We start from the raw sequence: 16,320 nt of genomic DNA, 5'->3' as shown, positions 1-16,320 counted from the left end.
CAAACTGCGGGGCCCTCAACGGACAGTTATTTCAAATGCTTAGATTTTGAGACAGGCCACATAGCGAACTTTACGGCTTTTCTTAAAATAACAACGCGTTAGTATCTTTAGGCGCGTATTTAATAATGCTATCTTCCTAAACTCGGGTGCACATTTATGTGACCCAAATCCAAATCTCAACGAAGTTGGAACGTATCGAAAATTGCGGGTACATTTATGTGGCGCAGTTCGAGATGCATTCTCACGATGTTGTAATTCTTTGAATAAATAATAATAAAAGTGGTAAACAGTTAAAATTCGCACATAGGTTCAACATGTATTAAAATCAGATAAAAAAGACGAATATGACAGTTGAGCGACCGTGCTAGAGCCACGGAACTCGGGAATGCCTAACGCCTTCTCCCGGGTTAACAGAATTCCTTACCCGAATTCTGGTTCGTGGACTGTAATACAGAGTTAATCTTTTCCTCGATTCGGGATTCAACCGGTGACTTAGGACACCATAAATCTCCCAAGTGGCGACTCTGAATTAAATAATAAATCCCGTTTCGATTGTCCTTTAAATGAAAAAACTCTCTCTGCGCCCCTGCGGGCGCGAGCGAAAAGGAGGTGTGACAACACCTCTGGGTCTATTTTTTTACAGTAGAGATAAAGGGTGAGAGGCTGAACTTTGGGTTGAGGGAGTTTGCCCTTATTACTGGCCTCAAATATTTTACAGAAGTCACGGACTTTGGTTACACATCTAAGTATGACAATAAAACAATGAGGAGTTATTTTTCGACCAAGAATAATGAGGACTTTGGATATCGAAGCTTACACGCGTTTGCTTCAATCTGTTAGGCATAAGCTGAACCCTTTTTTTTTGTATTTTTATCTCCTTCGAGGTTTTCCACTCGCTATGCAAATCTGATTGTATGAATGTTGCTCTATAGTCAACACAGATATAGCTACAAGGATTGGTAATTCAATCCCCCTCCTTAACTAGATAGCAACAAAGGATAAGATATGGATTTCTGCATTGGAAGAGAGGATGATCAAACCATCATGGATCTAGGTAAATGTTTTCAGTTTTGTACAAGGTATCTCAAAATATTGATATACTTAACACAATAAATCTACATATTTATGGTACAGACAATATAACTACAAATTATCTACAAATTTTATACATATGATGACTAACTCCTTAATATTTTTATTTCACTCAGTTCACTAACATGATTGAAGCCCCAGAAGAGCTTTCTAGAATGAGTTTACCAAACAAAGTTGAATACATCTTCAAGGTGAAACGCAGGCTGAGCATTCGACAAATGCTCCATCTTCATGTGGAAATAAACAATCAATGAGAATAGATGATAAGAAAGATATTATAAAACAACTAAAAATTAAGAAAAGATGTTGAAAAGGTAATAAACTATGATATTCCTAGACGGTTTCTGTAATTTATGTTATGCCAAATATTTCTTTAACTCTTTCAATTTTTATACTTAGGTCGGTTCAGACCTTAAATTGTTCAAGAAAGAAGTATATATAATTCTTGATTTTTAGGCTTCTTTATATGTTTGTAAGCCTCTTATTGTCAGATACATTATAAGTTTTTTTGGTTCTCTAGGATTTTGAAGAACTAGGTAGCATTCGAGTGCTATTCAATGATTCTATCAAGACTATGTTACATGCAATAAAAAGTCAACATGATACTAACATCGTTGCTAAGGTTTCATTCAAAATATAGTCATTTTGAAAAATATTTTACCCTGTTTATATTTATATTAGCATTCATCAAAGATATATCCTCAAAAATTCTGCTTGCAGTTTAGTGGCAGTTTTGAAAAAAATGATGAGTATTACAAAGAAAAGAACAAACAACAGTATCATGGCAGTAGTGCTAAACAAGTGTTGGGCAGCAGCACTAAAACATGTATTTAAACAATTTTAACATAATTTGATGACATGTCTTACATAGGTTAAACATATTATTAAATTATCAACAAATAATCTACATTATATTTTCAATTATTGTGTTAGATACATGACACATGTCTGTCATTCAAAAAGAGGAGAATGTTCATATATCATGTCCGATAGTTGTTGACTTATCTTCCCAATTTCAAGAGGCATTCAAGAAAGAAACTACAGGTATGATTTAGTGCTTTTTCTGTTTTGTTTTTGATAACACTTAATAACCCCATTGGGGTTTCACCACTTTACCAGTTGCACATTCATACTTTGCGAGACTCCTATTACCCCTACATTTGTTAGAAGTCTAATAAGTACCACCTTTTGAGCTGATGTGGTACTTGCTTTGATTTGCACCTGATAAACCGCACGTGGAAGCTCTATTCTCTTTTTTGTTTACTTTTTCCTTAATACTTCATCCGCCATTTTTACACCCCAGTTTGCTTCTGCCATTTTCTTTTCTTCTTCTTCTTTTTTCTATCTTTTTTTTGTCTTTTCTATCCTTTCTCTGTTAATGTCTTTCTTTCTTTTTTATTTTTACTTTTGTTTTCCTTTCCATATTACTTGCCGGAAAAGTTGATGATTCCGGCGAGAAGCAAACCTTGTTTTGTATGTTTTCTCCTTTTTAATTTTTACTTTTCTTCTTCTTTCCTTTTCTTTATTTTCTTCTTTATTTTTCCTCTTTTTTTCTTACAATGTTGTTCACCAGAAAAAATGGTGATTCCGGTGATGCCATTTTTTTGCTAAGTCATCTCCACCGTTTATAAGTGGGAGAAAATGGTGAAGAAAAAGAAGGAGAGATAAAGAGAAAGGAAATGTAAGAGAAAAAGAATAAAATAAGACCAATAAATAAATAAATAGAAGGGTAAATTGAAAATAAATAAATGTTACACGTGGTAAGCAAGGATTGGTACGTGATTTGCATTTTTTTCTTTTGAAACTGGGATTAGCCCGAAAATGTTGTACTTATTATACTTCTAAAAGATACAGGAGGGTAATATGACCCTTGTAAAATATGGTGGTGCAACTGGTAAAGTAGGAAAACCCCAATGGAGTAATTATATATTATCCATTTTGTTTTTATATATTTCACAATACATATTACATTTGAGCTACAAGACATTATTTTCACAAATTAACTACAATTTATCTACATTTTAATTCTACTTACTACAAATAATCTACAATTCTCTTTACATTTGTTGTCACAGAGAAGAAAATTATGCATGTGCACTCTCTAAATCAGGATGCAAATGTTAACATACAAGAAGAGCATTTCAACGAGGAGAAGGAGACTATGCATTTGCAATCTCCAATTCAATAAGCAAATGTTTCCCAACAAGGAGAGGATTGCAATGAAGATTTCAGTGGTATAATATGTTATAATATAATTGTAGAAAAAAATAACAGCTTTCATATAATTTATAGTTTTTCTAACATTTCTGATGCAAGCAACATACAAAGTTATTCTTTTGTTTTTAACTTTGTAGGTGAACCAGTCGACTTCATCAATGTAATTAAATCGGACAATGATTCTAGGTCTGGAAAAAGGGAAATAACACTTGATGATTTTGAGTTGCTCGAGAACTTCTCACAGATAGTTAAATTCGGCGAAGTTAATGAAGATGAAACAACCCCTGTGCAACGAGGAAGAACAAGGGTTCCTAGAAAGCATGTCAGATCCCCTTTTCTCCCTTATTTCAGTTCTGGTGGAAGCACTTCTGTTGGACCTCCTCCAATTTTCAAAATCAAGCATCCATGGGATTATTGGAGACAATGTTGATCCTGATTTGTTGGAGGAATTCAATAAGTGGTTATATTTAGGTATCGATACGGTTTCAAAGAGGTTAAATTATGCACCTTTTTTCATATTATCGAGTGCATAGAATTTATGAATTTCCAATTGCAACTAGATTTTAATTGTACTTGCTATGTCTTTAAATAGGAAGAAGACGCCTTATACTGTAAAAGATAACCAGCTCAATCCGTGGTTTGATCTTGGAGTGGAGAAAGTTGATAAAAAGGACTGGTTTTATACTTTGGTATATCTCGGGCAAATCCTCAACAACATGGTACACTCATACCCCGACAGAATTTAATTATAAGCTGAAGTATTCTATTATTTTAGATATTTGTAGATTTTTTATTTGAAAATTGTAGTTAAATTATATGCGCAATGCGAAATTATACAATTTATTTTTTTGTAGTACATTGATATAATTTTACACTATTTGAGTAAGAGAGGAAAGTATGGTCCTGAAAACAGAACACAGTTTACAACCATTGACTGTATATGTTTATGATTCTATGGTCTCTTCACGTAATCACAAACTTGTTGAATCTGTATGCGTTGTTTTTCCTTCAATTTAACCAATTGTATTTTACATTGAATGCTAAAGCTTTTCCCCTATTATTTGTTGCAGTGATTGGAGTGTATACGTGGCGGCATTTTGCAGAATAAGTCAGCATTGGACAGTTCTGGATTTCAAAGGAAGGCCTTTCTGATATTGATCAACACCGTAGACGTTATGGAGCGCTCCTTTGGGATTATGCTAGTAAAAGCAAGAGCATGGTGAAATTAGTGAACGTGAGGTGACGGGGAGATTAGCAAGAAGAAAAGGTGCACCAACTATGAGGGAGAGAACAAGAGTCCAGACCAAAAAGAATTGTTGCCCTTTTCAATAGAAAAATTATGGTGAAAGTATTTAGTTGTAGCTGGATTGTATTAAAGTTATAGGGAAATTGTTTATTAAGAACAATTCAACTACAGTTTATTTGTAGCAGATTTGTGCTAAAGTTGTTTTAGCTTTTCTTTTGTTATTTTGTCCAGAATTCTACTACTTACAAATAAAAATATGTGTAGCATATTTTTTTGTTGAAAGTTATTAGTACTTGATCTCGATATTGGTACTATATAATTTCTTTACATCATAACTATAATTATGTCTACAATTGCTATACAAAAATATATAATCTATTCAAATCTAAAAGGATTGTTAGAAAAGGCTTACAATTAATAAATAAACCCAATTATTGAACAAAACAACTGCAAACCAATGGCATTAAGAGTTAAAATCTGTTTACCAAACATTCATTATAGGAGACAATCTTTATTCAAATTAGCAACACAATTACATCACAACTATAATTGTCCAGAACAGAACAAATACAACTGAATATGTCTTAAAGGACAGATTATCATCAACAGTGCTCAGTAAAAAAAATTCTTTATACTATATCAATTCTTATTTTCTTTTGGGAGCATTCCTACAAAAAATTTTGTTATGCCCTTCCTGTCCGCAGTTGTCACATGAAACCTTCTACTTCTTTGCATTTATTTCATCATATAGTTTGTATCTTTGTTTTTTAGGTCTCCCAGGCTCTTTTTCTCAGTAGGTGGTGTGAGCACGTGATTTTTGCCTTATATATGAATTACTCCCATAAATTCAAAACAAAATAATTTCTTTCAGTGTTTGTAATTTTGTGGATTTTCGTGGCATTTTCTATTAATTATTTGCATTTTGTTTGTACATTTTAATTAGTGTAAAATACCAAAATATATTTCATTTGCATTTAAGGTTAATTTTATATTTTATTATTAATTAGAAAATTAATTGTTGCATAAAATGGAAAAATCACAAAAAAAATTAGTTTAATTTGCACTTTTAATTTTTTTTTAAGTAATCCACTAGGCATAGCCTAGTGTTTGTTTTTATTAATATCAATAACGAGAAACAAAGTGTCATGAAATCAAATAAATTTTGAAATAAATTTGTTTTAAGTAATCCACTAGGCACTTTTAATTTTAGCTTTGATTTTGAGTAATTTTCTTTTATTAATTTATTTTTAATTAATTGTGTTAATTATCATTTTAGGGTTAATTAGTTTTTTTTAGTTCTAGGAATTAATTTTGATTTTAATTAAATTTCGAAAAAAAAGAAGGAAAAAGGAAAAAGAGTTTTGAATTAAATTTGTTTTGAAAAAAAATATGAAGAGGGATTTCATATTTTGGGCCAGTTTTCAAACTAAACCCCAGACCCAAATCTTCCAATGCAAACCCAGCCTACCCAGTCCATAACCCGCCCCAAAACCGGCCCATATCCGTGTCCAATCCGTTCCTCCACTTCCCAACCCCAAACGACCTCGTTTCAGTGGCAATAGATCAGGACCGTCGAGGTTTCTTGATCAGATGGTCCTGAAGCCCGGGTCGCCTAATACATAAGTGTCCTAACAAACCCCCCCCCCCCAGCCACCCTAAACTCCTCTTACCCTCCACAATCCCAATCCATAACCAACTTCATTCGAACACACTCAGAATCCCTTGAATTTGAGGGTGAAGTCACAAACCCTAGTGCCATCCTCATTTTCTCCGGTGCCGGCGCTGCCTCTGTTCACCACCAAATTGACACCATAGAACCACCATGACCCCCTTGTATCAAATCCCCACTTCGTTCCTCTCGAATCTTGCTAGAGCGTCTCGAATCTTAAATCTAAGGTTCGAGCCCTAGAAGTCAAAGCCAAATCTGCACATGCAATGGTGTTTCCCCAGTTTTTATGAGTGTCCTGGGCCAGTTCTACCACGGAATAACGTTATTCGACAAAGAACAAGTAGTTGACGTTATTCGGGGGTTTAAATCGGAAAGTCAGTCGAAAGTTCGAGCCCGAGTTGGCGAGTTTCTTTCTTTCCTTTCGTTTACTCTTGTGATTCTTTCAGCTTTCTCTCCTCTTCTCTTCTTCTCTCTCCCTCCGATTAATTAAACTAAAATTGAATGAGTTTTTGGCTGAGATTGAGTACTGTCCGTTTTGTTCCTTTTCAGTTTTTCTGTTCCAAGTTTGGTTTTGTGATTTTTTTTTGTTTGGTATGTCTAGTTCTTTTGTTGATAGCACGATTAATTTCTGATTTCACTTTGTTTGTTTAGCCCTGTTAGCTTAATTATAATTATATGATAATTTAGTACCTTAGTTTAGGTTTTAAGTTTTGTGAAAATTGTTTAGTCGTTTTCCTACTGCTTGCCACAATTTGCTCAATCTTGGTTCATTTTGTTTGGGCTCTAAATTCATTTCAGAAACCACTCCAAAGAATTCGAATTGATTTTTTGAGCCCAGGTCTAGTTTAACCATTGGGTCATTTGACCCATGACCAATTTGAGGTCCTGAAGGGTAATTTTCAGGGGTTTGAGGGTAATTTAGGAATTCTGGTTTAGGGAATCTTTGAAAACTGATTGAGGAAGCTTCTAGGAAGTTGGGGTGGGGGCTATTTTGGAATTCTGAGGTTTACACCAGGGATTGCTACGCTAAAATGAAAACTTCAGAAGGTTTTAAGGGCAATTTTGAATTCTTTAAGGCTGCCCTAGTAGCTTGCCTATAAAGGAATTGTTACTTAGAGCTCAAGGCAGATTTGGAAGGGCTAAGAAATACAAAAAAAAAAGAGAAACGGCTAAAAGAGAGACAAAAACTACTGTTCCATTGAAATTCATTTGGTGATTTTGAAGTTTTTTCAAGTTCTGAATCAAATCTCTGGTTTATTTGAGTTGAAAATGGTTTAAGCATTCCTTTGGTTAGCATATGAGGTTCTTTTAAAGCTCCTGGGGTTGTTTTGAGTTTTAAACTTGGGCATTCAAGCTTGGTTTGAGCTGATTTCTGATGCTGACTTCTTACTGATGTTCTACTGATTTCTTCCTCTTTTTTTGCTCTAACTGCACCAGTTACTCTTCTGAAACCATGTTGGAAATGAAGCATGTTTGAGTTTCATATAAAGATTTGTAAACCGAGCTGAAGTTGAATGAAAAGCATTAGTCCCTGTTGTTGGTTATTGTTTGATTTTGCCATATTCTTATTCATGTTTTAGTCTAGCTTAGTGTGAATACTCCATTTCCTGATATACATTTGGTTTTAAGTGCTGGATTTGGACCTTGTGTGAATACAGCTGATTCAAGAGTGTTTTGGACTTGGTAGAATATGTATTAATTAAGGACTATGATTCCTAGTTTAACTAGTTAAGGCTGGCTGATTTGGATGTGTGTTTCATAGCTTTGGTAAATTCTAAGTTCAGATTCTTTATGTTGTTGGTCTAGCAAGCTTGATTTAGGCTTATTTCTCACTGATTATTTTAGATTTACTCCTATATCGCTTGAAATACAGTACAGGGGTTTTAGAGTTGTCATTTTGCTCATGTAAACCTTGAATCTTAAAAAACTTTCGAATGGGATTTGAGTCTGATTTTTGACTTGAAATTTTCAGATTTGGTTTAACTCTTCATATTTAATTTGCTTGGGCACGTGTCGATGTCGTGTGGTCTATTTAAATGTGCTATATTTGAATCAGAATTTAATACGAGTTGGGGGCCTTTGAGTTTTGTTGTTAATTGGTGAATAATTTGTGTAAAGGTCTGTTGTTGCAATTGGGATTGTATCTTCACCTTAGAACCTATGTAGCATTAAAATGTGTTTTGCATTTGGCATTTTAATGCTAACTTATTGATTATTAAATTTTAGCTTAAGCTTTGGCATAACATAAGTAGAAATCTTCCATGTCTATTAATTAACTAATCACGCTCTTTTAATTAGATTCAAGGTGCGTCGTGCCAAACAAAATGACAAATCGCACGACCCCCGCTTAATTAAATTTGTTTCAATCCTTAGAATCTGAGGCGTGCCACTTAGCTAATTTTCAATGGCCCTCGCAAAGTTGCAACGCGAAATTGCTTTAGGTGCGTTAGTTTATAATTTTACCTCGGGTGTGCATTCATGTGACCCAAATCAAATCCCAAAACATTGAATCCGGATTGCGGGTGCATTTCATGTGGCGCGATCCAAAGACATGTTTTAGACAACGTTCAATCTACTTCAAAAATGGAATAAAAGCGATTAAGAGTTAAAATTTGCACATAGGTTCATAATTGTTTAAAATCAGATAATTAAGCTGAATATAACAATTGAGCGACCGTGCTAGAATCACGGAACTCGGGAATGCCTAACACCTTATCCCCGGTTAATAGAATTCCTTACCCGAATTTCTGGTTCGTGGACTGTAATACAGAGTCAACCTTTTCCTCGACTCGAGATTTGAACCGGTGACTTGGGACACCATAAATTATCCCAAGTGGTGACTCTGAATCTTTAATTGCAATAATCCCGTTTTGATTGTCCTTTAATTGGAAAAACTCCCTTATACTATACCCTTCCGGGGGTGTAGGTAAAAAGGAGGTGTGACATGTGGCATTACAACCTATCATGATATATGTTATGGAACATTTCATTTGCTTTCATCAAGTAGAGGATCTAGTGGTATTTCATAAATTTGCAGAAGGCTCTCCCTTGTGTAATAAGGAGAACAATAATTTTCATAAGACTCATTCATGTGGACCAGGAAGTTCATCAAGCTGAAATTATCCACAACTACATCTCCTATTTTGAAGGCAAACAATGAAGCGTTTCATACTATCTATCACAGTATGGATGTAATTTGTTGAAGCCCTCGCCTACAATTTCATTACAAACATACAACAAGTTGTTAGCACTAGATAAAAGACAAAATAACTACAATTGTACAACAACATAACTATAATTATCAGTATATATTTAGTTTGATGAAATCAATGATCTGATGTTATGGATCATAACTTACTCTCATCTTCTGCGATAATGTCCTGTTGTCATCCAACTTTTTGTTGTATTTTTTTCTAAGGTATGTAAATGTACCATTTGCATTCAATAACTTTTTATTAGTCCAACGTTCAAGAAGAGTCATCATGTACTCTAATAGTTGAACTACAGGCAGCTCTCTTGCATTTTTGGTTACCGCATTCAAGGACTCTGCAATGTTTTATGTCATCGTCCATGTTCTATTCACCGTAGCATGTGCCTGAGACCATCTGTGATAACCTATATCGTATAGGTATGCTTTAACACGTGTGTCGATCTCTTCAATCTTTGACATTTTTTGATTAAATTCATCAAGCGTGTATGATCGTGCCATGGCAAAGTACAATTCGCTTAGTATTGGATGATCTTTCTTGAAATTTGACCTTATATTTGTCCAAATATGCCACATGCAAGCATAATGTGGCATGCCGGTATAAACAGTAAATGTTGCCTTCAATATACTCTCATTCCAATCCGTAATAACACACATATTTGGTTTTTCACCATATGCATGTTTGAATTGCTCAAAAAAATCACCTTCATGATGCGTCATTTTCTTAATCAACAACGCGTATGCTAGTGGTAATATGCTATCTATCACATAGGTAGCAAAAACAAATTTAATTTCAGTAATAAAACTTGAAAATATCAAAAATACAGTTTCAGAAATAACTTTATTACAATATTTTTACAATTAATCTACATTACCTGTTGCATCCATTGTGCTAGCTGTTAGCATGATTCCCCTATATGCCGACTTCAAGAAGGTGCCATCGACTACTACAACTAGACTACAATGCTCTTAATCCTTGATGGACGTACTAAGAGCAACAAATTCATACAAGAAACTATCATTTTCTACCTTCTGCAATTTCACTACCTATCCTGAATAAGTCTTCTCTAAAATATACAAGTAATACGGCAATCGACGTAGGAATCAATAGGATGACCTCTCAAAAATTCCAAAGCCTTTTCATTTACTCTCCAAGCTTGCATGTATGTTAAGTTCATACTATTTTCATGTCAGTTTGTATGTCTTTTGGTGTGTATATTGTCTTAGGATCCACATATTTTGGCATGACCATGCTGCCAACTACCATGACAGTAGCTTTGCGTTGTATATATATGTTGTCCATCAAAGAGCATGTGTGCAAGCTGTTACATTTTTGAACCTTGAACAATGTTGATTTATTTATGCTTGTGGACTTGAAGTGCCACGTACAATTATCACCAACACATACGTGGCAGTAGCTTCAGAATAAAAATAATGATAAAAATGTCATACAAATTGTAGTTACCAAGAAATTGGGAAGTTTATGCATAACAAATTGTTCTAAATAATTTATATACAATTTATATACATAAAAATTATAACTTATACACAATATGATTTTGACAAATAGAATGTTCTTATCTTCTTCCACTAGACCTTTTCACCCTAAATTGAAACTTATTCATGACAGCATATTGTTTCACTGCACTGATAATTGTTTGCTTGTCTTGATAAACTTGGCCTACTTTTTACTTTTGGCGTATGTTCTGTTATGATGATACTTTTATATTCCACAATTGCAGGGGATGTTGGCATATCAATCAACTTCACTGTTCGTGATACTTCTCCAAATGTGTTACAATTGCTTGACGATTGTACCGCGTTAGTATTACGACAATCACAAATACTTGCACTCAATTAAAAGTATAGTAATTCAGACCTCTGTATATTCGGGTGTTCAGTATTTGACAGAAATTAAATTTGCATTATACTTGTATATACTTTGTTCTGTGATCACATTTTGCTTTTTTCAAACCTTAATTACTATGTAACAGTTACACTTCAATTATTTTTTAGAGACATAACAGTTGAACTACATTTGTTATGTAGTACAATTATAGATAATTTATAGTAAAATTGTAGAACAATTGAAATTGAAAAACATCAGGACTGCAAAAACAGAGCAAGCCTGCAATTGTGCTCGCATTCGACATACTATATTCCAAATCGAAATCCCTTACTGTTATACACAGCGAATACATTCCTGAGTTTTTATTTTCCTTTTTCGTCTCCACATACACTAAAACTCCCATATCGTTCCGAATTTTCATTGGAGGATAATGTTCGTTGACAATGTATTTGATCTCGATGATTTTTATAGAAGTATCGATCATTAGATGCTCTGCAATTGCGGCATTCAATTGACTATAATTTGAATCTTCATTGACTATAATTCCATCAACATCAAAATCTATGTATCTCCCAAAGATATCCCACCGACCATTTAGCTGAAACATTATTGCCAATTTTGACATTATATCGCCAAATTCAATTCAATTGTAGAGAAAACAATTATGCAATCCTATGAAAACTTTAGAATGTAGCTAAATGTTCATAGCTGATTCTCAATACTTCACGTTAATCTGGAATTGTGTTCTTCAGAAGCTTTTTTTTGTTGTTGCCTTGTTTATGGAAATCAGAGGAAATATGCGTAAAAGAAGGATTCTGCAGATATGTTGCCATGTTTATGGTGTGATGATTGCGTCTAAATTTTGTAACTGAAATATACGCTGTCCCAAAATCGCGCTTCTAAAACAGGACTCTACTGAAGAAAGGAGTCTATTTTAAACGAATGTACTATATTTTTTGTAGCTAAAACATGTTTAGGTAGGTTAAATTTCAAAAGTGGGATAATTTTGGTAATAAGGTTTCATAGTGTATAAGAAAGAAAAAATGCAAAGGTGAAAAAGCGGAGCAGTTTGATATCTCAAAGCTCCATGGTTGCGGGAATAAACTATACTACCATTTTGAAAGAAAACCTTGCAACCAAATTCAATTTAGCTATGTTAAAGATAATAAAGCCAGTATTTGTGGGTTTAAGAACCATATGAAATTGGAAGATGTCTCTTTATTGGCATGATATAATTTCAGAAGTAGATTGGTCCTACAACAACTTAGAGACTAAATTCATACGAGAAAGATGGATGTTTGTTCTTGAGATATTAAGTGGGCGTTTGGACATAAGAATTGTAAAATTCAAAAAATAAGTGAAATTGTTTTTCAATTAAAAACGATATTTGAAAATTAGAGTTGTGTTTGGACATTAATATAATTTTGGGTTGTTTTTGAAGTTTTGTGAGTGAAAATTTTGAAAAACGGCTTTTTGAAGTTTTTCAAATTTTCTAAAAATTCCAAAATTCATCTTCGAGTGAAAATTGGAAATTTTATGACCAAATACAGATTTTGAAAAAAAGTGATTTTTTTTCGAAAAAAGTAATTTTTTTTATGTCCAAACGGGCACTAATACACTGATCTTGAAACTTGCATGATTCACTATGCTACTTGAATATTGAAGATGGAACAAATTTTTCATGAAAATATGATACATTAGTTTCGACAGAAAATTTAACTGTAGAATATGAGGGCAGCCTCACTCTTAAACTAAATGGGGCTAGTGAGAATTTCAACAACAAATTACATTACATTAGCAAGAACAATAACAGTTACAGTACTTCCTCCGGTCCATAATAAGTGGCCTTTTGACCTTTTTATTTTGGTCCAAAATAAGTGTCTTTTTTACCTAATCAAGAAGAAATTAATTTTATTTTTCAAAATTTGTCCTTATTTACATATTTCAATGTGTCAAGCTAAGGTAACAATTATATAAGGGTAATTTAGTGAATACATCTTTTTTTCTTTAAGAGTTTATATTTTCTTAAGGGGTGTGTCAAAGACTAAAAAGTCACTTATTATAGACGGGAGAGAGTAACAAATTAGAAAGGGGCAACACTTGTAACTACCAATTGTTAAGGTGGAAACTTTGAACTTAGAGATTGTCCCCGTAGCTTCATTGCTCATGAGTAATATGCCATGTAAACTTGCACACCTCAATATATAATGGCTCTGGTTTTTCGTACTTTTTGTCAAAACATATATAGTTGAAGCAATTTACCTAACAAACACTTAGAGAAACAAAATAACCATGCAAAGTCAGGAAAAATACACACATCGATCGCACTAGAGTTCTTTAGAATGGAGAACTAAGCTTAAACAGAAATTTGTGTAACTCAACAATACAATACAATAAACGATGCAATACAATACCAGCTTTCACTTTCCTGCTTGAAAACTCAAATATTTGGAGTTCCATCAATTGGTGTAGGTGCAGATTCCACTTTTTTACCTCTTTCACTTTTACTATTACCAGCAAATTTCATGCTTGCCTGGTGAAAACCATTCTCTTTCTCAGTTAAACTCCACTCTTTCATGTAGTAATCTTCCTCTGTCAACCCTTTAGATGAGGGACCATAGCACATTCCACCCCATTGTGGGAAGTATATAAACATAATGGGGAGGGTGCAACATATAATCATGATACCCATGTATGTAATCCCTGTTTCTGTTGAATATCTTGTTCCTCTAAAGAAAATTACTTGTGTTAGTACTGCTCCAACATTTCCTCCTCCTCCTGTCATTCCCGAAATTATGCCCAGTGATCTATTTAAAGCAAACAAACATCCAAGGATTAGACTTTAAACAAGTGACGAGATGTGTTCTTTACAAGGATATATTGACAGTGTGACAAGAAGCAGGTTACTTACTATTTACTTGAGGTTACTACTTAATTATTATATAGAGTTTTCAATAATCTGATTGTGTAAATATTTTTCACAACCGTCAGTGTATAGAATTTGAACTCTTTCTTATATAGTCTCTAGCACCTCGTGAATGAGAACCGACCCATTGATTTGGCCACCATAGAGGTTAGCATCTAGGATCTCGAACTAAAAGGACGGCCTGAGACGGGTCCTCTTAATTAAAAGAGGTTTCGCGTCAGGCCCATAATCGAACCAAGGACTCGAAGGTTAATGGGTCAGTCCGGAATCGAACCGGCCCCTTTGTCAGGTTTAAATAAAATAAACCTTGAGTAGTAATAATAAAACCAGGTGGAATACATACCTTCTTGAAACAAATGGAACTGCCCCGAAAGTGAGGCCGCAGGCAGCTTGACAAAACACTGAAAACACAAGCATCACAACGATAGAAGCACTTAAAGATTCTACTTTCCCTAAAAGAACACATAACAAGCCTCCTATAGTTTGCACAATCCATAGTGCCCGAAGCCTTCCCCTCATTCCGAACCTTTTCGCCACAATATCAGACAATATCCCTCCTCCAGGCCTGGAAAATAAATTCGCTAACCCGAAACTGGCTGCAATGATTCCAGCTGTGTGAAGATTCACATGGAACGTGTCAAAAAAATACTGTGCAATTATGTTGTCCACAGTAAGTTCAACCCCAAAACAATAGCCGTAGGTCAATGCCAAGATCCATCCTCTATAATTGGTAACTGCATGATACAAAACATCTGACATATTATCTTTATGCTTTTCTCCTGATTTATGAAGCTGTGCATAATTCCCATCAGGCATATCTTGGCCTAAAAAGAAAACAGCATATGCTGATAAAGCCTGAAACATGGCAGGTATAAGAAATGCAATTCTCCAAGCAGTAAACTCAGTTGCACCAATTTTATGTATTAGTGAAAAGACTAAAGGCATAATTAGCTGTGTAGCTCCGCCGCCAAGATTTCCCCAGCCTCCGGCTATGCCATTGGCCGTGCCAACTACCTTAGCAGAGAACATCGAGCTCATCCAGAATTGGGTCGAGACAAAAGTAGCTAGTGAAAAGCCCGTGAAGAAACGAACAAGAAGGAAGGAAATCGCCGAATTGGAAATTGCAGTTAAGAAAACTGCTGGTGCAGTTAAGAGAATAAGTGCAGATGAAGCAAGTCTTGGACCAAATAAGTCACAAGCTGTTCCCATAGCAATTCTTGCAAAGACTGCACCAGAAACAGCTGCAATCCCAGCATTTCCAATGTCAGTGGCTGTGAGATCAAGATTGTCACGGATTATGGGGAGAAGTGGCGGAGCAGCAAATGTGGAAACAAAACAAGAGAAGAAAGAAATCCAAGAAAGATGAAATGATCGCATGTGAGGAGCTGAAGCAGAGTACACTCTGAATTCAGTGGCCTTGTGTTCTGAGTCAACTGGTAGAGCAAACTTTCTGTCAGCATTAGATTCCGACTCCATGTTTTCCATAGTGCTTGCTTGGAACTGTGAAAATCTGAGGAAAATAAACTTCAAAAGGGGTAAGAAGAAACAACTCTCAACAGTCTTTATTAGTTATTTCTCTACATTCAAAGTATGCAACCACTAATGCCATTGGCTGGCTTAAATAGTGTCAAAGTCATATATAACGTGTGCCAATTTTCTTACCGTCTTTATTTCCTATTGGATTATTTTGCCAAGAGAAAGGGGTTGGAGTACTATACTTGGGTTGGCGAGAATAAAATTATGTTAGAAATTTTAGTACGTAACTAAATTGTACTAATATTGAGATCATTTAGTACCTCTGATTTATTTGGTTTACTGCATTAGTAATAAGATATACGTATAAAGCATTTATTTGGTTTTAAACTAAATTAACTTTGATAATGTTTTGTTTCTAATATTAACCTTCATTTTCCTTTAAAAGGCTTTGGTAGAAGGACAATTTTATCATTTTACTTGTTTTATTCCGGTATAGCTAATCCCTGAATTGTTATCCCTCGTTGGATGTGGTATAAAAATTATGCTGATATTACTTATATTGAACATTAAAATATATTTTAACTGTGAATAATTCATTTTCTCAGTAAGCAAACGAGTTCTGAAAACCTTATAGAAT

General features: G+C 34.3%; 1 protein-coding gene across 1 annotated transcript; it reads right to left on the bottom strand.

Moving 5' to 3' along the window:
• Positions 1-13,455: 13,455 nt before the first annotated feature.
• Positions 13,456-15,797, bottom strand: LOC104242673 (high affinity nitrate transporter 2.5). Its single transcript, XM_070160391.1, has 2 exons — positions 14,551-15,797; positions 13,456-14,088 (listed from the first exon to the last, which is right to left on the bottom strand). The coding sequence occupies exons 1-2, from the start codon at positions 15,690-15,692 to the stop codon at positions 13,722-13,724; spliced, it is 1,509 nt and encodes a 502-aa protein (XP_070016492.1). The 5' UTR covers positions 15,693-15,797; the 3' UTR covers positions 13,456-13,721.
• Between the last annotated feature and the right edge of the window lie 523 nt (positions 15,798-16,320).

The sequence above is a fragment of the Nicotiana sylvestris genome, chromosome 10 (genome assembly GCF_000393655.2).
Source record: "Nicotiana sylvestris chromosome 10, ASM39365v2, whole genome shotgun sequence".
Classification (NCBI taxonomy): domain Eukaryota; kingdom Viridiplantae; phylum Streptophyta; class Magnoliopsida; order Solanales; family Solanaceae; genus Nicotiana; species Nicotiana sylvestris.
The sequence above is the reverse complement of the archived record's forward strand: the minus strand, read 5'-3'. Positions and strand labels throughout refer to the sequence as shown.